The following is a 21135-nucleotide window of genomic DNA, read 5'->3' on the forward strand; positions in this document are numbered from 1 at the left end:
TATTTTGGAAAATTCTGGCGTACATTGTAAAGAGAAGTAAGATCTAGATGCCGCTATTCCGGACATAGGTAATAGTATACCGTATTTCATGTTCATCGCCCTAATTTACTTGGTCGAACTTTCTCTATGATAGCTATGTTATTTAACTATTCAGGATAAGCCAACGGAGTACGGAAAGACGATATATACATCAGCCCTATTGTAAGTGACCATTCTCCACAACTTAAACTTCACAAGACAATGATAAAATACTCGCAAAATCCTCATGCATCATGAATCAATATCATCCCTTGAATGAATGTCTCTTAGAGTGTTTTCAGAAGTGATCAACAGCATGAACCCAGTTCAACCAACACCACCTCCTCCCGAGCTCATCAAGGGTAGTCTTGCCTCAGGCGAAGGTATCCTCTGCCTTGGCCTTCCTCGGAGCGGCACTCTGTCCATTGTCACAGCGCTTCGGCAGCTGGGCTATTCCCATGTTCACCACGGAGCTGAACAAGTCTTCAATTCAACAAACTGGGAGGCTTCTATACGCGCGTCGCGTGCCTGCTTTCCTGTGTGGAATACAGGTGGCAGCCAAGGATCCCAATCTTTCTCAAAGGCAGATTGGGACGCATTCTTAGGGCATTATCAAGTCGTCAGTGATTTTGCGGGTTTCTACGGATCACATATAGCGAAGGTATATCCAACAGCCAAGGTGATTCTGGTCCAACGCCCATTCGAGTCATGGTACGCGTCTTTCGATGCAGCAATACTGCAGGCACTCTTCCAACCAATCCGTGCATTTCTTTTCCAACGGCTCATAGCACCTGTTACGGGAATCACTGCATTCACTGCTCATCCGTACATTGTGTTTGGAAGTTTCAAGGCACGCAATGTAGATGAAACAAGGCTCAATGCTCAAGAAGTGTACGACGAGCACTATGCAGCAGTGAGAAAGATTGTTTCGCCAGAAAACTTGCTGGAGCTGAACCTTGAGGATGGATGGGCTCCATTGTGTAATTTTCTTGGGAAAGAGATTCCGGACACGCCGTTCCCACATGTCAACGATCGAAAGAATATGCTTACGATGGTCAACATGCTCTGTTTCCTACTCACCATGAAGTCTTTATGGATGATACTCAAATCTTTACTGCCGATTGTTGGTGTGGTGTTTGGATATTGGCTTTCACAGCAGGGTATAACAATTTCCAGCATATCTCAGCTTATTAAGGGCACCTAGACATGTTTTTAATAATGGGTATAGACATAGGACAAGTGCTTATTTCATACGTAATTGTCTCGTACTTTGAGGTTTCAACTTACAAAGCTGGTATTAATTCCCCTGAGCCTTTCTTTTCCTTCCTCGTCCGATATTAGATCCAAGTTTAGTAGTTCAATGTTCATGGCCATAATCTTAACACAATGCTTTCCCATCTTCAGTTCCATTATTAATGAGTCTCGAACAATTGCCATAGGCACACTATCATCAGTAGTCTCAATAAATCTTATTCCGGTTACTGATGAATTCCATTGTGGCATCAGGGTTCGACGGAATAATGGCCTTTTATACGTTAAGCTCCAATTTAAATGTCTTATTATCTACACGGATCTTGGCTGTAACAACCACCTGATACTAGTTTAATGGCTCAGCTGTTGCGCTAAGGTGCTTGTCTGTCATCCAAATACCGCTTCCAAGCCCAATACCCACCTTCCAAATCCGTTGCTCGCGATAATCCCAGCTTTTGCAGTTCCCTCGCTGCTAGCGAACTTGTGTAGCCCTCTGAACACGACACAATGACCCGCGTGTCGTATCCAAACTCGTCCACAATCTCCTTGATCCGGGCCTCGTTTTGCGGATCTAGGCGCCACTCCAGCACGTTGCGCTCAATAATGTTAATGGTATGCTTAGTGGTAGATGCGTCGAATAGCGGCGCGTCGGGGAAGTTCAAGGCGCCCTCTCGCTCCCGCTGGGCGGCTGGTCGGATGTCCACAATGTGGGTTGGGCCATGAGATGAGGATGATTGCAATTCTGTAAGAAGCTGGGCCGGAGTTACGCGAGTGAGGTGAGTGCGTGCCTCGGCAAGGATCTCATTGATGCTTCTGGCACCAGGTGGAGGAATATGTTTTGACATTGTGAAATTTGCTTGGTTTCAGCAGATGAGTGTGTAGAGGTGAGGAATATGACTGTCCTGGTCAGAGATAAGTGGAACTTTAGTGCTGCTGTATTAGTCGCAGGTAAATTTCTATGGCGTGATTTCACGCCAAATATGCGTGTGTATTCTTTAAGTTGTAGTGGACGGGTATTAAATCTCATCGAGTTCTTACGTTCGATAATCAGGCATAGATCCAAGGGCTAAGAATGAGATATTTGCGAGTGGCGAATGCATATATAGAGACTTATCTAGAGATAATTTGGACCGCGAGATTGCTGCAATAGGAATTTGTATCGGATAAATTGCCCGGTGGTGTTCTCTCCCAGAAATAAGGTCCTAGCGGGCAATCTGTCAACCCCTCACTGGTCCATCCACCATGGCATCTCCGGATCTATATCACCGAGCGAATACCATGAGCAAGGACCGTCTAATGAGTTAATCATGTCAGTGACATCGCCAGTTGATGAGGAGATCTCAGACTCTTGAGTCGTCTGTCTCTCACTGCTTGACGGGTTTGACAGGCTTGGTAGATCGCTGACAGTGGGAATGGGCGTGTCCTCTTTCAGTCCCAGTGCACACTGAGCAATTCTTTGTATCTCTTGTAGATTTCTTGCCGTCCTAGGCCATATATCTCCCAGCGCTTTGAGGCACCCAATCGTCATACGAACCTGATCTCTGGCCCTTGACAGCTCTCTTCCCTTCAATAGGAACTTGCAGGCTGAGAGGAGTGCAAGCGTTCCTTCGCTGATCATGCAAGTTGCAAACGGTGTATGATGGAAAGGACGCGCTGGTAATGCTAGCAGGCATATCTGTGCCTCTATCGATCGTAATACTCGTACGGTATGCACGTTTACCATTTCTGGTATTGGGAGCTCCGGCGGAGGGTGTCTAGCACAACTCGAAATAGCCTCTACAGTATTAAACCTCAGATCTGACAACGGTCTATGTAAACTGATGGTTGCTCTGTGGGGGGCTTAGCATATGACCAGCGAATATCTTTCCGGTTTCTAAAACTGGTGCAAGGTCTGATGAACTTACACGTGAATAAGGAGGTTGGCTTGGAACATGAGTTCGTCGATTTCGCCGGATTTATCCATGAGTTGCTTGCGACCACTTGGCAATAAGAGCAACCATCCATCGAGAATCGAATCGGCAGTATGAATTACATGCAAAGAGGCGTCCTCAGGTGTAATTCCAAGAGCCATTGGCGCTGCAGACGCCACACATCTTGCAGCACCAATAAGATATGCAAAGGATGAGAATGAGGTATTGCTCAGAGAAAACTCACGACAGTCGAATTCTTCCAATGTTTTCGGTTCGGGGATTTCCTACAGACAATTTATTATGCAAGCTCCTATACGTAACACATTTGGACGTGGCAATAGTTGGGATACGCTCCAATGAGGGTTAGTACTCACACCTGATTCATACTCAAACTCCTCACAAGGCAGTTCCACAGTGGCCTCAACTTCTATGACTGCAAATTCTAGCGTGCCGACTGTGCCAGCATAGTAGCCATTCACAATGTACAGCATCCACCAGGTCCGCCTCCAGCATTCTCTGAGTACAAGGTCCTCGCCTCCCTGTTCAGTCGCGAATTGACAACGGAACATCTCAAGCCCGATTGCAAGTCGGGCGGCGGTCTCCATTTCATCTTTTGCCTCGTTCTTTTGCCCATACCAGAACAAAGCGATAGAGTACAAGACCCGGCACTGAACCATAAAGGGTTCGGTTTGCGATGCCTGCGAGAAACAGCCCTTCACCGCGTCCTGCAATTGACACGGCCATTCCCGGAACCCGTAGAGGTGCCCGATGAGGCGCATGACAGCCACGAGGGGCTCTAGTCTTGGCTGGCAGTCTGGATCTTGACATAGTCTAACCAGATGTCGCCGAGGTAGAACCAATGGGTGCAATTTGTGAAAGTTCTTGTAGTACAAATCCACTAGGGCATCATCTCCAAGGTTGTGGGCTTGGACAGTAGGCGGTACAAGCAGTATCGGGCCATGTCTTTCCGGCATCGAGTCTTGAGTGGTTCCGGCGACGATAGCTTCAAGACAAGCATCAACCTCAGACTCCGGCCGGGCATCGGGTATAGCTTGCGGGCCCGTAGCCCGTATCAAGTTGCCAACTAACCGATTCTCCTCCGCAGCAAGTTGTCGGAGCCGTGTAAGTGCTGCCCGACCAAGACCACCTCGACGTGACTTTGCATAATTACACAGCCTTCCAGACTCATTGCACCGGCTGCAGCTAGGCTTCTTGCCGTCGCATTTGACGTGCCGGGAACGACATGCGAGGCATGCCAACGATGAGCGTGTGACAATATTCTTCCGACGTGCCGGAGGATCCATGAAATTGATGGACTCGGGATAAATAGACGTATACAAGCTTATAGTGAAATTTAAAAGGGAGATGCATACCATCAGTCGGGATCATTGGGCCAGAAGTGTGAATGCGGGTATTGAGTTCCCGAGTCACCGAGTCCCCGAAACTATGTGCCACAGCTATAGCCGGCTTTACTACTATTCGTCCACAGATGGAATTGTAGCTGGAGCGGACTTGGTCGCCCAGGGAAATAATCTGATTGGCCGAACAGGTCCAGCATTCTCGTATTCTATGTAGGATCTAGAATTGTTACAAATATATGTGTGTACGGAGAGTATATACATATATATATGAACAATGATTCGCCGTAGTTATATGAAGAAAGCATTCAGAAACAATTTAAACAAGCACCTCACGCAAACATCTCATCTGGAATCCGTCACCATGGCCAAGAAAATCGTTGTCATTGGGAGCGGCTTCGCTGGTTTATGGACCGCCATTGGTGCTAAGAGGCTTATCGACCTAAATAAGAGCTTACTGGTTGACCAAGATGTTGAAGTGTTGGTTGTTGCACCAGAGCCCAAACTTGTGATTCGTCCTCGTCTTTATGAGTCGAATGTAGCAAACATGAGTGCTCCACTTGAGGACCTATTTGCAGCAACCGGCATCCGTTTCGCTCAAGGAGTTGTTCATACCATTCGAACAAAAGAGAAGGAGATTGAAATGGTCGACATGGCTGGAGTATCATCAAAGTTATCCTACGACAAACTCGTCTTGGCTGCTGGTAGTCGTTTGGTTCGCCCCGAGATCCCTGGACTCAAAGACCACGCATTTAGCATTGATACTATCCGAGAAGCGGCAAATCTTGAAGCTCACTTGCGCCATCTTGTTGCTTTGCCATCTACGCAAGCCCGAAATACTGTGGTAATATGTGGGGGCGGCTTCACGGGCATCGAATTGGCCACCGAGTTGCCTCGTCGATTACGCGCTATTCTCGGCCTTGACACCAAAGTCCGTGTCATTCTTGCTGAGCGAGCAAATGTTGTTGGCCCTTCATTGGGAGACAATGTTCGGCCGATTATTACCAAAGCGCTGGAGGATGTCGGGGCGGAAGTCAAGCTTGGGGTTACAATCAAGTCTGTGGACGCCGGAGGTATTGTGAGCACATCGGGTGAGCGCATCGAGGCTCTCACTGTTGTTTGGACTGTTGGTATGGAAGCAAGTCCTCTCACACAACAGATACCTGGTGAAAGGGATACTATGGGGAGATTGATCGTAGATCGCAATCTGCGAGTTCCATCGTGTACCGACATTTTCGCCACAGGCGACATGGCATCTGCTAGGACTGACGATGTGGGCAACTACACCCTCATGTCGTGTCAACACGCTATTCCGCTGGGTCGCGTATCTGGTTACAACGTGGCGGCAGATGTCTTGAAGATAGACTTGCGTCCTTATGAGCAGCCTCATTACGAGACTTGCCTTGATCTTGGGGCTTGGGGTTCCGTGATAACTTCGGGTTGGGAACGTCAAGTTGTGAAAGCCGGGGCACCAATGAAAGAGGCCAAGGAATTTGTCAATCGCATCCTGATTTACCCTCCGACCAATCCGGTGGAAGCTTTCGCCTTTTCGGATCCCGATTGGGTCGGCCCTTCAACGAAGGCTTATCTTGATCCTGTTCAGGTCTAGAACAACTTACTATCTAGTAGGTAGCGAAGAGCACAGAATGGGAAAATACGTCACTAATTGTGTCTATGTACGTACATTTACGCGTGAAAAACTCCTGTCAAATAGATTGCCAAACGTTTTGTTTTGTTATATCCACTCCCAGGAAGCCGCTGTGTAATTCTTGTATAAATAGCACCAATGGTCCGCGTGTCTACAAATATGTTCTACAGCATTAGTAGAGTTGTGATAGGTCCCAACCGCTGCAAATTGACTGAATTTGACTGCGAGTATGATAACCTAGATGCCTTGCCTTTTATTTCCCACTTTCCTTACTTCCGCCTACTATTTCTAATTCGTGATCCGTTTCTAATCCCTCTACCCTATCGGGTTTCGGTCCCGCTGTGTTATGCCAGCTCTGCCGCCATGACTGCGTAACGACGATGCCGCCTCCCACCAGGCTTTTATCGCTTGATGCGTCGTGATATTGCCACACGCGATTGCTACCTGTAGTTCCGTGAGATTTCGTCCTTGGGCCAGCGGGATTTTTATTAGAGCCGCTTGGGTATTGGGCCCGGGACGCTGCCACGCGACCATGAATGAAGACTGCAAAAGATGGGAGACATCCTACAATCATTGCTTTATATGAATTCAATGTCAGCATACGAGTTTTCAATTCCCCACTAGGATGCGTGCAGTGCATACGTACCAATAGCTCCCTCTATGGCAGCCCACTATTCATTGAAGTTAGCTCAAGTTCAGTTTGTGTCGCCCAAGAAAGGGAAGAAAAGGGAAGAAAAGAACGTTGGAAACTGGAACTAGCGAAAATTGAGCAATAGAAAGCACAACGGCACTTACCATGATGAGCCACGTTGTACTGACTTGACCAGAAGTTGAGCTTGACTCCAAAGTAACGCTTCGTATGATAGCTGTAACCATGGTTATCAGCCCAACGGCAAAGACAACGCCGATGCTAAGCTTTTCCACCAGCGACATTTGCAAACCCCAAAGGACGCGCATGGGAACCGCCATAACTAAATCCTAGAGTCAGCTATGACCAATCGAATAAAGCAATGGAATGGTAGGGTTACTCAGAAGATCAGTGGCCAAGTCTACAGCAAGGCTAAACCACAAACTAATCTCTTTAGCTCGCGCATCTCGAGGTGTTGAACACTCTCCCGCCGTAAACCAGGCATGCATAGAAGAGCAGCTCGTAAAGTTACTGATACAGCATCCAATGAATGTAAGAATCGAGAACACAAGGACTCCCCACCAGATTCTGTTGTAGAGGGGCAGCCCGTCTGTGAGTTTCTTGAACATGCACATTAGACTCCACTTGACCATCCACAGCGTCAACCAGAAGAAAAACTGGACAACAAAAAACTCATGCAGCATCAAGACGAGATCATTTTGAAGACCGGCATATGGTTCCATACGACCCTGTTCGATAGCCTCAACGTTGAAAAATGTAGGAACCGTCGCGAGATACAGCGCCGTCGTAATTGCAAAAGACACCAGCGCGCCGTAGATGAGGATGTCTTCCATCTGCAAGGGCATCCTACGCAGCTTGAACCAACGCGCCCCCGTGCGCATGGCGACAAAGACAACTGCGACACAGAAACATGTGATTAGACTTTTCTGTCAATATTTGTTAGCATTCATCTGCTTGTCGGCCCATTCAGCCAATTCCGATCGATTGTGGGGAGTCTAATTACCGTGTCCGCGCTTCGAGAGACATCTTGAGAGCCCATTGTCCATGATTGGCTCGGCCCCACGCAGCCGGACTCTGTGAAGATGAAGACGTGCCAATGCCGCAGCGGAAGACTCCCATAATAACAACGGTACGATGCATCAGACAGATGCCAGGTATATAATTTTTTTCTCCCTCCCTTCCAAAGACGCCCCGTCCCTTGTGACAGCGGGCTAGCTGTGTCGCGGCCAAACTAGTTGCGCTCCTTGATGAGTTATTGAATCATTTGGACCGCCGGCAAAAACGGAGGCATACGAGTACTAGCTTTTCAAGAGTTCCATGGGCATTCCTCTTCGGTGCAAGCTTGTCAAGGGCTTTCTGCATATCTGACGCGAAGGAAGCGACGGCGTCCTCTAGACGGTCGTGTTTCCCCGATTCAGCTTGCGGCACGCAGCCGTACAAGCGGCAAGGATATGCAGCATGGATAAATTGCAGTGTCCCAGCCGTAGTCTCGGCGGTTTTCAGGCCGCGGACATGCTACGTAGCTAGCTTGTGACAAGGAACAATTGTTATACAGATGCAACCAACAGCAATCTATGATCGCTGTACCTAGGCATCCGGTGGAACATATGGAAACAATCAAGCCGAATTCCAGACGGCACGGAGTTCCTTTTAATATAGAATGCCACAAGTGCATATCACATGCATCCAATATCTAAGCTGCATGACCCTCGCGCCGAGCTGGAGCTGTGTGTCCGATTCTCCCGCTTCTCAATCAACCTGGCCAATCCATCAGAATGCGCCCCCTCAGTCTCACTCTGCCGCTGTTCCTGCATTTAGGAATCGCGAGTGCCACGTACACCTTGAGCGAGGTCAAGGCCCAGATCTCATCCTATCTAGATCAGAATCAGAATGGCACCCACACCACACGATCTGCTCCTCCATCCGGCTGCCAGCTTGCAGTAAGCCTTCCTATCCATCTTATGGAGGAAAATCTCCGTAATACATATTCTGTGTTGACCCGTGATCTAGTGCGGTTTCCTCGACTTTGCCTTGCCCCAGCATGTGTCATATCCGCAAAGTGTAATCTATGAGTTCGAGGAGTCGCGGTACTGGTCGCAACAGCAGGAGCTCACACGGCCTTCCTGTCGTTTCTCTCCTACGTCAGCAGAAGAGGTATCTCTGGCTGTATTAACGTTTCGCGTCACTCAATGCAAGTTTGCCGTCAAGAGTGGTGGCCATGCTGCTTTCGCTGGGGCCTCAAACATTGATAGCGGCGTGACAATCGACTTGATTCACCTTAACCAGCTTTCTCTCTCAGCTGACAAGACTCAGGCGTCAATTGGCGCTGGAAATGTCTGGTATGATGTCTACACTTATCTCCAGCCCAAGAACGTCACAGTGATTGGTGGAAGGGTGTCTGCCATTGGCGTGGGAGGCTTGACCCTGGGAGGAGGCATGTCGTTCTTCTCTAGTCAATACGGATGGGCCTGCGACAATGTTAACAATTATGAGGTATTTATACTACTATTACTTGCTGGTTTCATAATACTAGCTTGGGGGAAGGCTGACACTTGCATGGATAGGTCGTGCTTGCAGACGGCTCAATTCGTCAAGTCAGCTACTCATCTGCATACTCCGACCTGTACTGGGCGCTCCGCGGTGGAGGAAACAACTTTGGTATTGTAACAAGATTCGATCTAGCCGCATATCCTCAAGGCGACCTCTGGGCTGGCTCGAACACTTTCTTGTACACGAATGAGACTGCGGCCGCCATTAACAACGCCTTCTATTATCTCGGCGTCAACGCTCCTTCAGATCCATACGCCCAGGTCATAATCGCGTACGCTTATGCCCAAGCGCAAGATCTATTTGTCATTGCCTCTGATCTGCAGTATGCGAAGCCGATAGCGAATCCTCCCATCCTGCAAAACTTTACTTCGATACCGGGTGCAATTGCCAGTACACTTCGCGTTGTTGATCTCGCAAATCTCACGGTTGAGTTTAACAACACCAACCCAGGTGGCTTTCGGTTTGTTTTGTCCTCGATATGAAAAGCGCCCTAATGGTTAAGACTGACGTGGATACGACAGGCAAACATACTGGACCTTTACGGTCAAAAACAGCGCTTCGTTGATGGCTGACATGGTCGCAATCTACCAGGAAGAGGTCACAGCCATCAAAGATGTTGCGGGGATCGTTCCCTCCGCCGTCTTCCAGCTCATTACAACTGACATGACTAAACATTTCTCAAGAAATGGTGGAAACCCGCTCGGACTTGCTGGCCAGGGACCCCTGAACTGTACGCACCCTTGTTTCCCACAAAGACTCGTGCCCGCTGACCATGCATACAGTGATCAATATCGATATTTCATGGTCCAATGCCTCTGATGATGAGCGCGTTCTGACTGCGGCGCAGAATATGGTCGACCGTTCTATCGCGGCCGCCCGCGCTCAGGGCCTTGATCATCCATACCTTTACCAAAATTACGCTTCATACCAGCAGAATGTCTTTGCCAGTTACGGCGCAGACAATCTCGCAAAGCTGAAATCAATAAGTGCTAAATATGACCCTCAGCAGGTGTGGCAAAAGCTGCAGCCAGGGTATTTTAAGCTAGGTTGATTCAGTTCTAAAAAACACATGTTAGCTTGCAGGGTAAGAGACAATGATAGCTGCGCACTGGACGCACGACCGAAGAATAATGTAATATCCTATCTTTCAGCTTAATATGAAGTCTACGCACCGATACTTAATGTAGCTGCCTATTGCACAGTATGCTTTCAAATTTGTCACCGTAGAACTTTTGTCTGTCTAATAGCGTGAAAGCAAGGTTCCCGATATGAGACTTTATGTTATATACGTTTGCGTGTAATTTTTTCGCACGACTCAACTACACTCTTCTTCTTCTGTATATTGTAACCATATAAAATTTATTGTGAATAATACGGAAGTAATTAGTTCTCAAAGCGTCATTGTTTACTGTCTAGGAGTCTTTCATATAGCTTTTGCAAGATGCGACCACAAGATTAGGTTCAATTTTATATGAGGTGCGAGCGCGCATGGTGGATATGACAAGTATTTCGGTTTTCATTGCAAAACTCGTCTAAAAGTTGATGGATAAGTTCCTGAGATCGAAGCGATTGAACAAATAGTCCGAATGTACCTTTTCTCTTTGTTTATCCCATTCATCATGATTGGTGCGGGGATAAACTACGTTTTAAAGCTAATCAGGATCTCAGCTGAGGATATACGCGACTCAATTTCTCAATATGACCCCAAATATCTACAGCATGCGGAATCCCCATGTGTTGAACAGAGACTGCTCACGTGGGAGGCATGATACAATAGGTTTTGAGCTTGTTGTCTTCCCGCTAGTCTCCCTCACAACTTTCGCAGGCATATACTGTATAGGTAGACACTATCTGCAGAAGGATTGCTGTCACCAATCGCTTGAGAGTACATGCATAGACCTGGGCCAGAGAATTGCAGAGATTAAACGTTGAGTGATTGTCAATGTACGTATGGGCAGTGGTCAATCCATTATTTGAACCCCTCGCGTGTGTGTATACATCAAAGTCGGCTCGGTGACTATGAGCAACGCGACCACCACTGAAGGTATCTATGCATGCATAAATCCACGTTACAATAGGCAATGAACAACTTGCCGAAGTATACGGAAAGATAACGTCCAATGACAGCGAAGGACAGCGTGAGCTGTTTCGTTTCGCAAATAGGGAATCTGTGGGAATTGAGGGTAAAACGGCCATTCCTCCGTGAAGAACAGTACTGTGTATGTCGGCCAAGAGTACGCTGGTGATCAAAGCACATATCTGGGACCACAACCCGCAATGGCTCCGATGGAATTGTAGATGGAGCCGGAGAGTTTCAGCCCTAGAATGGGAAGCAAGAAAGCGAGTGCATTACGGGTGCTGACCGCATAGTTAAAATACCGCATACTTAGGAATAGTTTGCTTTCTTTGTTTAGATACTGTGATCAATATTTAAGGCTATTACAATTTGCGTGTCTGTTCTCGGACTATCACATGCATTTCCTTGTGTTCTGATTCACGTGTACACTAGACAATATGGCTACGTAGGTCAAGGATCGAATTTAAGATTCGCATGTTACTGTACCCTGTGTCTCATAAACTTCTTCTGTTTCCTTTTAGTCATTTTGCATAGTAGGTACATACTCTTTGGGAGTGGCACATCTTGACTAAGTTACAATAAAATGGTGGAATCGACAATTGGCCGAAACCAGCCACAAGTTTGGTCCGCGACAATAAGGGTGGATCACCGGTAACAATAAACTCAGTTTCGTTCCGTCGATCAAAGCAGTCGAAAATTAACTAAATATAGGCTAGTCAATTTCTCCCAATCTAATGGAAACGACTAGATGTGCTGAAATGCGGATTGGTTCAATAAGCCCAAGTTCTAAAGCCATCGCAGTGTATTGCTAGTACCGCCAACTCCTAAAAATTACCAAAGTTTATCATGGTTCTCCGACCCTCGTTCTCCCTTATAAGTTAAAGATAGCCAACCAGCCTTGTATCTAAACCACCGACAAATCCAAACGATCGCATCGCTACCGATATGCCAGTCCGCTTCACCGAAGATGACACCGAATCGAACGAGTGCTTAATTGAGCACCAGCCAAGCGAGAAGAAGAACCAATCCAAGAAGCAATGGAGCTTCCTTATAGCCTCATTCGCTATTTTAGCGGTCATTGGGATTATGGAATTGATAATGTTAGCGGTCATCTTTGAGCAGTCACGTGCTCCTAATCATCCAAAGCTTCTTGGTGAATTGAACCACTTGGTTCCAAATTGTGAGTACGACCAGGTTGGCCATTACGCGGAATTTTTGTTTAACCTATATTCTATACTATAGTTCCCACTCAGCAAGTGCTCTTCCGAACCGACGCGTCAGCTACAATCCAGGACGGAGATGAAGAATCTAGAACCAAGGTTCGAGAAAATTGGCTCTCGTACATGCCAAGTAAGTAATATTTGTTGCATGAATGGAAGTGAAAGAAGGAACCAAACCATCTAATCTGTGAATGACGATAGGAGGAAATGGATTCATCGAAGTAAACAATACGGAAAAATACATATTGCCAGGACCGATTTCATATAAGGGGAAAGACACCTATGCGGTGGCTGTTTTTCACCAGCTCCATTGTCTAGTATTTACTCTCTATTCCTACTATAAAATTCGAAAATGTCTGACAAGAAATACTTCTAGTATGCTGTTATGGACATGTTCAATAACCTGACGACTCCTGGATCTGCGACGAATATGGACGCTACACACAACATCGGCATGAATATAAGTGCTGATGAGAAAGGACACATTCAACACTGCTTTAGGTATTTAAGGCAGTCAATATTGTGCTGCGGAGATACAACTTTGGAAGGCGGAATTGCTGGTAGTCATTCAAATGGCACCGATGGGACAGGAGCAGTTCATGTTTGTAAAGACATTGAGGCTATTAGGGAATGGGCCGAGGAGAGAAGGCTTTCTGATACCAAGCACCCATGAGATGATCATTCCCCGTGACAGAAAGGGAATTTGGAACAAGGTTAAGATAGCCTATATGTATATATTGGAAATGTTTGACTAATATACACCGGTGCTCCTATATGTCAAATCCGTTTAGAGAAACCTTCTTTCAATGGATATACTGCATTTTTGAACTGGCTGGTATCTGAATAGCCTTCCTTTTGAATGCAAACTCACGGCAACCAGTCCAGGAAAAGAAGAGAAAGGAAAATTGATCAGAAGAAAAAAACGTAGTGTGGTAGGTGGCTGATATGCTATATGAGGCTGGATTATTATGGAAACACTGGGTAGTCGTGAGACATGGTTCTCCAATTGTCGGTTCAAAACACCCTCGCCTCAGGGACATGCTGACCGTGCATGTAACCTAAGGGAGGAATAGTCTTCATTAAGTAAAAATGTCTTATTTTATATGATAACTGCATTTATATGGGTGGGTGTAAAAAGTTCGAGTTACATCGTCGCCAATGGCCGTGCTGATAACAACCCGAGGTGAATCAGCTATCCCTCGACTTCTGAGAGCAGTCTCATTATTGGATGTACATTTCTTCTTCGAAATATAAGCCTCAGGTCTGTGTCTCTAATGAACGGCATGAGTTGACTTCAACAATGGATTAGGTTATGTGCTACGAGCTCGTCTGGAGAGCCAATCAAAGTTCTAGTCTTTGAAAGACTAACGTAACTGCGGCAGAGCTTGGACAGCATGAAAGACACGACAAGACCACCCATGATTTGTATATTTCGGATATGATCCTCTTGGATTGTAAGTGAGGATAGTTGCTTCTCATGATGGCTGGGATTATCACTGGATGATCTGATACATGGCATCTATTACTAGATGCAGATATTTTCCTGTAACGTTTCTCAATGAAGCCATCTTCATAGCAGAGCTTGTCACCAAGAAGTCTTGCGTCTCTAAGTCTATTAAATATAAGGTTGAACGCCTTAATCCTGGAAAATGGTAAAGGAGTTGGAGGCAGCAGTCTTCGCACTAGTCGATGTCTCCTTAGTTTGATGTTGTTTTCATTGGAACCATTCCGGGCATATAGGCTGCTTTAGTGGCACACGTGTATTTGCGTGTACGCTCTTGGTTTTACATTCGCCGATTCACACGAGTCTAAGCGCCCTATCCAACTTCTTCATAAATCGTCTATTGCATTACGCTCTCTGTAGGTATCTTACAATTGGCAGCCGTGATGGCTTGTAGAAGTGAGGGGATAACTAGCGCTCACGAGAGAAAATATTTATATATTAATCTTAATAATTGCTTATTAGCAAAAACCGCCCAAACAATCTACAGCTGAAAACAAGTTGGAATTTGAACCTCAGACCGTCTAATTCGGCTAGCCGAGAATCGAGATGCTAATGCGGCCAATGCTCCCAATAGCTCGGCTGATGATATCCACGTAATACAGTAGATTGGCCAAACTGCGCCATTTCTTACGGCAGTATGACCGACACTTCAGCTTACAGCATGCCGTGTCTTTCCACTTCTGTATTGTTTCACAGTGAAATTGACCCCCTGAGATACGAGCTACTGAATGGTATCCATTCCGCTTCGTGTACAGAATGGTTAGGCTTGGCGAATTGATGACAGCCCAAACGCTAACACGAAAGGAAAAAGTCTCCACTGGCGCCTTGGCTTCCAAATATGAATTGCACCGTAATCATATCAGCAATCAAACGCGGCTCAACGGAATCTTTTGAGCGGCGTTTCTCGTCTGACAATGTTTTACAGCAACAAAGTACATTGACTCCACCGGCACTCTCCGGATGTCTGAGTGCCGGTTCTAGAACGAAAACGGCAACACTTCTCCTATTCTCAACGTCTACTCCTTCATATGGTAAAATGTGTAGTTTCTCGCGCGAAGAGTAGGTTTTAAGAATTGCTCTTAGTAACATAAAATGATCGCGTCTACGAAAAGGTATGCACCAAAAAGCTATTCAGAAAAGACGAATGCAAATTCCCAAAACGGGTTAATCGACAAGATTGTTCCTACCCATGTTTCTTTGATGCGCTGCCATGCTTTCTTTCCCAACAGACACTATGGAGTACATGTAAAGAGTTCCATAACTGCAACCAGGATGGAGTCATCTTGCATGGCTGGGCCTACGAGTATGAAAGGGTGTGAGCGGTGTGACACTGCCATCAGCGGGGCGCCCTAGAATTGTGGCCGGAGCCTGCTTATCGATGCGCTGACAGGTTTCGTTGGAAGCTTGTCAAACTTGTCATCTCAAGCCAGTGCAGGATTCATTGGTAGTGGTAATAGTAAGGTGTATATTCAATATACCAAGAGCTTCGTTGAACAATTTGCAACATCTCAACTATGCGAAAAGTGACAAAGCTACGAGTCAAGTCACTGTGGAAAGAAGACTTCTCGGCTACGGATAAATTACGTACAGCATCCAAGAGGTTTGTGTTTTCTAAAGATGTTCCAGAACAACAATACCTAGTTTCCAAGGCTACCAAATGCAAGCCAAGGACGATAAGCACGACTAGCACTCGTACGAGCACGGAGTGTTACAAGTAAGTCTTGAGAAGTTTCCCCATTATGGAGTTCCTGAATAGTGGTACGAGTGTAAGCAGCAAAGCACAGACAGCGCCCCGCAAGAGCTCGACTCGAATTGCTACCAATGTGGCCCTGTCAGCTACTCAAATATGGCAATCTGTTAAGTACTCATACGCTGTAGCTGCGGCTGTCGGCATTCTGGTTCGCTTTCTTATATGATTCCAAAGATCGACCACTGTCGTGCATGGATTGATCTGATTGTTGACCCTAGCCATTTATTTGTCTGATGTTCTGCCCCTGCCGGGTACGCATTGAATCTGATTGTTGATCCCCGCAAATTGTTTGTCTGATGTTTTGCCCCTGTCACGCTACATGAATCTTATGTGTGATCCCTGTTGTATATTCATCTGATTTCTGAACCCATCCATCTGACATGCATTTGAGGCTATGTGGACCCTAGACGTTGCACACGAATAGCTTGACATACCTTTAGCCTCCGAAGCCCCCCGAGCCCATCTCCCGTATCCGCACCTCCGGCCCGAGGATGTCCGCTTACCAGTAGTAGTATTAGCTTGGTAATGATAAGACTCATTTTGCCTATTATTCATGTATGCAATAGCCTATTGGCAGCCTTTACGAAGGACATAGCTCGGAGAATGGCTTACAGGCTAGAGATGCTGTATGCTACCTACCCGGTTGCTTTTGAGGAGAAGACCTTTACAAGCACACCAATGCTGGGGGCGCGCAATGTATCTATCGACCTACGCGGTTCATCTGGTAGTAGCTTCCAATGAGTCTAGACTCTAAATTATGAATAATGTATTTTACTGACACTGGATGTGTCATACTGATGACTCCACGTACAACGACTAACTGTTTGTTTACCACCGCACGGAAAGATTAAAAACTGAGATGGAATTGGCACAATGTAGCAAAATTGAGCATGCTCATTTCAGGTGCAGGTATTTGCTATATCTCGCTTTATACGGAGTACCTCTTTTTGGCTAAGAATGATTACCAGCTCCACTGATCTGTGTTGGCTCATCTTGCGGTTCCAGCTCCACGGCTACAGCTGAATTGCGTAATGAGGCATCCATGTTCGCTGGCTCGACCATTGTCTTCGACTCGTCCAAGCCATATTGTGTTTCAAGCCTTGTTCTTAATGGTATTTCTCTGAGAAACAAAGCAATAGGGCTGGTGATACACGCAAACGCTAACAAAACATACCAAGTTTCTTGAAGTGCGTCAGTGTAGACGCTGATGATTTGTGCCCTTAAAGCTGGCTGGTCATCGAATGAGGTGATAAAAAGCCGAGTGGCATGTTCATATGCTCCTCCCAAGGCGAGAAGAGAGCGAACCTGAGCATTATCAATCCGAGATATAAGGCTGTCTACCTTCGAATTAAAGACAGCTGCTGGAATCGAACCTCCCCAGATCATCCCAAAGCTTCGCACAAATGCCCAAGCTGCAGTGGCAGCAGCTAAATCACCTTCTGCCAGGGGGGCTTGGATTGCAGGGAGCGTGGAGGTAAGTGCTAGACCTCCACCCAATCCAGCAATGACCTGAAATACAGCCCATTGGGCAGTGGGAGTCTCGGCCGTGAGTAGCGTAAAGCACCCCGTCGCAATAGGCAATAGTGCTAAACCAGCGATGAGAACTGGCTTATAACGGCCACTCCATGTGACGATAAGTCCGCCAAGTATGCCAGCTGGCGTAAATGGGATGGCCAGAGCGAGTACATTGACGCCTGCCATCAGAGGAGAATCTTCTTTGAGGACCTGGAAATAGACTGGGATAAAGAAACTGAACCAAGACATTATGATCCCATGGAGAAAGGTAAGGACGAAACCCAGAAGCGAGGTCCTGTTTCCAAAAAGGCGCAGTGGCATAGAGGGATCTTTGGAGGCATATTGCTGGTGAAGGAGATAAAACACCAGGCCAAAACCGCCAATAATGAGGGGGGCAAGAACTCTCCCAGAGTCCCAGGGATATTTAGTTCCGCCCCAAGTGAGCGATATCAAGATAGAGACGACAGAGGCACTGAGAAGTACATGGCCCGACCAGTCGAGGTGTATCAAACGTGAAATGATAGCACCATCACTGGGATGCTTCACCTTTAGGAAGAAAAAGACGAGGAAGAGGGCAACGCCTCCGACGGGAAGATTGATGTAGAAAGTCCAGCGCCAGGAAACGTTCGTGACTATCGCACCGCCGACAATTGGTCCGATGAAGGTTCCCAAGGCAAAAAAAGACATGACAATGGCCATGTACTTCTGGCGGTACCGTAAGGGGACTAAGTCGCCGACGATTATAGATACCAGTACGGAGATTCCGCCGCCTCCGAGGCCTTGGATGATTCTCGCCGATATGAGCATCTCGGTGGAGCTTGCGCCAGCACAAAGACCGCTCCCTAGAGTAAACAATGCTAGAAACGCGAGCATTGGAGCTCGCCGGCCAAAGATATCGGCCATCTGACCGGCGAGTGGCTGTACCACCGCCACTGATAGGAAATAGCCATTGACGATCCAGATGTATAGCGCACCGGAACCGAGACTGCTAACAATGGTTGGCAACGCGGTTCCCACTATGCTGGTGTCAAGTGCCACTAGGAGGATGGAGAAACATAGTCCGGGAAAGACAGCATAAAACTGTAAGCTGCGGCGCGAATCCTCGAAATCTTGGTCAGCTTCGATGTTAGTGAAAGCCATGACTCTCTCGACAGGGGCGAACGACGAGTCGATAGTCGTCTTTCACGCTGATACTAGCTGGGCTGACCGCCACCGGTATCAGAAGATATATAACGCATTACAGACATTAAAGTCCAAGTGAAGAAAAATTCGCTCACGAAATGTACACAATAGTCATCTAAGCGCTGGGGGGGTCTATTGCGGATACAAGCATGTAGAATTGCGACGCTACAATTCCCAGTGCTACTGTACTAGTAGTAAGCTTACTCGTGGTGGAGTATATTGATTTCGTACGCATGCACGGTTAAACTAGTAAAATGAGCCATGTTACTCTACATAGCTATCTATCTATTTGCGTCGGTGGCCTGAGTTTTCTTACGGATCAACTGATACTAGCAAATACCCTTTTTCTTCCTATTACAGTATCTTTATTCAATATTAGGTATGGCGGCTTTCTTAATAGCTAGAGAACATGATTCTATCGCATGCCCACTCCATCGCTTGGCAGGTTTTCAAAATAGCTCCCTTCTCCTTGGGAGAGTGATGTCCTCCACCATGTGTTATAATCTTCCGGAGCTTCGGGTCGCAGAGCTGAGTGAATTTGTGGCCCTGCTCATTATACTCGTCCTGGTCCCCAATCACATGGACAGTGGGGATATGTAGCATTCGTGCCTGAACATCTGGGTGGTATCGCAGGAGCAGCTCTACGGTTTGAGGAAGCCTGCTCAAATCGCTGTAGTCAAGTCTCTTCTTCTTTTTCTCGAATTCATCCATGATGCCAGCCGTTTCAGGGTCACTGAGCCAGTCGTAGGTTTTGTTTGCCTCTTCGTCAAGGTCATGTCGTATCGCGGTTATGGTGTCCGGATCGGTGACTGTAACCTGGAGAGGGCCAGAGTCAAGACGAAAAGGCATTGTCGGGCAAATGAAGATTGCAGCCTTGAATGGGGGATCTGAGGGGTCCTTCTCCATTCCAGCCGCTATCACGGTCGCAGCTAGAGCTGCTCCATTCGAGAAGCCTAATATAGCGTCGAATGGTCCGTCCTCCTGGACAACGTCCATGATCATATCGACTGCGTCTTGCACCGCCTGAGGGGTAGGATCGTCATAGTAGCATAGGTAAGGCCCGGGGAAATACTCAGAGACACCTACAAACAACACGTAATGTGTTAGATCTGTCTCTACCTAAGTAACTTTCTACGAGATTAGTCTTCTCTTACCGGGAGCTGGTTGCGCTTCTACTTCGCCGTCAAGAAATTCGAATTCCCATTCAGAAGGGAGCCGAGACCGGAGTGTTGTAAGCTGTGACTCGAGAATTTTGGAATTTGTTCCCAAACCATGGAGGCAAAGAATACGCATTGTGACTTTGTCCTTTGTTGGAAAACAGCAGCCCTAGGTGTAGAATCAGGGAGTCGTCAGCCTCGACAAGTGGGCAAATGCAAAGAAGCCGTTGTATGGGAAAAAGGAATGGAGAGTGCAAGAAATCGTATAAGGCCACTATGCAAATACGGAATAGAGCTATAAAAAAAGGAAGAAAAGATTGAGTCACAGATTTTTTTCGGACTTGTCGGTATCTCGCACAATACTGTACCCAGTTATACAAGCAGGTTGTTGGTGCTAATGCTGAGCGTTTTCGGGATATGCTATTTCCTTTTTCCATTGGAGGAGAAATGACAATTAGTAAATTCTTGGCTGTCTGTTAGTTTGGACAAGCTCAACCGAAACTTCTCAAAACAGTATAGTATGTTGAATAATGTGTCCTGCGGTGAGACCAACAACACCCCGTAAGCATACTATCAACAAAGGAGAGCATTAAGATCCATAGAATAGGAGCTCGGAAACTACGTAGCAGGTCGACTAGGTAGTAAGCCGGTCACTTAATAGACCCCTACTTCTCCAGCAAAAGAGGCGGGTCAAAATAGCCGGCTTAGTCAACCCGCCGGGTAGAGTGGGACTTGTTGCAATTGGAAACAGATAGTTCCAGGAGTAAATTGTTACAACTACTGTATTAGGAATGTAGATTCTGCACTTAGACTATTTGGAGATCATTGCAGCGAGGCACTAATGTATGTATACCTCCCCTGTATGATATGATTCCTGTCAGCCGTGGCATGCGTGCCTCGGGGTCATGACAATCTATGCCCGATTATTCTTGTATGTAATCGTAAATATCTAGGTCGATAGTGGGGGGATGTGGTCTTATAGTATTGCTCAACTATATACAAAAACTAACAAGGTGATGAGAATTGTCGTCTAGGTAGCTGGCAAACGTGTTTCATCACATCCACCCATGTATCCGGTCCCATCTTTCTAGACAGTCAAGAGTGTTTCAATCTTCTATACGCCAAGCATGGTTAACACGTCAAGCTGCTAACTGTAATATAATCTTGGTCATTGATTTCCCAAAATAGTGATAGATCACAGACCCCTATTAGCTATCAGGGGAGGGGGTCTATGTTGCTCGCTTAATCTTCTGGGGTACGAGTACTGGGCTATGTATGCATGTAAACTGGTTAGGCCACATGGGTGACAGACGTCAGCTCCAAAGTTGCAGAAAATGATCCGATGA

At 46.7% G+C, this 21135-nt stretch overlaps 9 protein-coding genes across 9 annotated transcripts; 4 read left to right on the forward strand and 5 right to left on the reverse strand.

Annotated features, from left to right (window-relative positions):
* Positions 1–334: 334 nt before the first annotated feature.
* T069G_04526 (uncharacterized protein) lies at positions 335–1222 on the forward strand (the record flags this gene model as incomplete). Its single annotated transcript, XM_056171736.1, has 1 exon — positions 335–1222. One exon carries the CDS (start codon positions 335–337, stop codon positions 1220–1222), a length of 888 nt encoding a protein of 295 aa, XP_056028594.1.
* Positions 1223–1640: 418 nt separating this feature from the next.
* Positions 1641–2114, reverse strand: T069G_04527 (rhodanese-like domain-containing protein; the record flags this gene model as incomplete). Its single annotated transcript, XM_056171737.1, has 1 exon — positions 1641–2114. The coding sequence occupies one exon, from the start codon at positions 2112–2114 to the stop codon at positions 1641–1643; it is 474 nt and encodes a 157-aa protein (XP_056028595.1).
* A 380-nt stretch (positions 2115–2494) lies between these two features.
* On the reverse strand, positions 2495–4344 carry T069G_04528 (uncharacterized protein; the record flags this gene model as incomplete). The annotated part of the gene is made up of 4 exons (XM_056171738.1): positions 2495–3098; positions 3174–3463; positions 3554–4182; positions 4269–4344. 4 exons carry the CDS (start codon positions 4342–4344, stop codon positions 2495–2497), a joined length of 1599 nt encoding a protein of 532 aa, XP_056028596.1.
* Positions 4345–4901: 557 nt separating this feature from the next.
* Positions 4902–6146, forward strand: T069G_04529 (pyridine nucleotide-disulfide oxidoreductase domain-containing protein; the record flags this gene model as incomplete). The annotated part of the gene is made up of 2 exons (XM_056171739.1): positions 4902–5058; positions 5116–6146. 2 exons carry the CDS (start codon positions 4902–4904, stop codon positions 6144–6146), a joined length of 1188 nt encoding a protein of 395 aa, XP_056028597.1.
* A 292-nt stretch (positions 6147–6438) lies between these two features.
* On the reverse strand, positions 6439–7873 carry T069G_04530 (uncharacterized protein; the record flags this gene model as incomplete). Its single annotated transcript, XM_056171740.1, has 5 exons — positions 6439–6761; positions 6832–6856; positions 6981–7156; positions 7214–7760; positions 7838–7873. The coding sequence occupies 5 exons, from the start codon at positions 7871–7873 to the stop codon at positions 6439–6441; spliced, it is 1107 nt and encodes a 368-aa protein (XP_056028598.1).
* A 736-nt stretch (positions 7874–8609) lies between these two features.
* T069G_04531 (FAD binding domain-containing protein) lies at positions 8610–10435 on the forward strand (the record flags this gene model as incomplete). The annotated part of the gene is made up of 5 exons (XM_056171741.1): positions 8610–8774; positions 8845–9327; positions 9399–9844; positions 9906–10114; positions 10167–10435. The coding sequence occupies 5 exons, from the start codon at positions 8610–8612 to the stop codon at positions 10433–10435; spliced, it is 1572 nt and encodes a 523-aa protein (XP_056028599.1).
* A 1971-nt stretch (positions 10436–12406) lies between these two features.
* On the forward strand, positions 12407–13354 carry T069G_04532 (uncharacterized protein; the record flags this gene model as incomplete). The annotated part of the gene is made up of 4 exons (XM_056171742.1): positions 12407–12641; positions 12704–12811; positions 12883–12998; positions 13058–13354. The coding sequence occupies 4 exons, from the start codon at positions 12407–12409 to the stop codon at positions 13352–13354; spliced, it is 756 nt and encodes a 251-aa protein (XP_056028600.1).
* A 3532-nt stretch (positions 13355–16886) lies between these two features.
* Positions 16887–18590, reverse strand: T069G_04533 (major facilitator superfamily domain-containing protein; the record flags this gene model as incomplete). The annotated part of the gene is made up of 1 exon (XM_056171743.1): positions 16887–18590. The coding sequence occupies one exon, from the start codon at positions 18588–18590 to the stop codon at positions 16887–16889; it is 1704 nt and encodes a 567-aa protein (XP_056028601.1).
* Positions 18591–19025: 435 nt separating this feature from the next.
* On the reverse strand, positions 19026–19925 carry T069G_04534 (serine hydrolase (FSH1) domain-containing protein; the record flags this gene model as incomplete). The annotated part of the gene is made up of 2 exons (XM_056171744.1): positions 19026–19714; positions 19787–19925. The coding sequence occupies 2 exons, from the start codon at positions 19923–19925 to the stop codon at positions 19026–19028; spliced, it is 828 nt and encodes a 275-aa protein (XP_056028602.1).
* Positions 19926–21135: the final 1210 nt, after the last annotated feature.

Source organism: Trichoderma breve, chromosome 3, assembly GCF_028502605.1.
Source record: "Trichoderma breve strain T069 chromosome 3, whole genome shotgun sequence".
Taxonomy (NCBI): domain Eukaryota; kingdom Fungi; phylum Ascomycota; class Sordariomycetes; order Hypocreales; family Hypocreaceae; genus Trichoderma; species Trichoderma breve.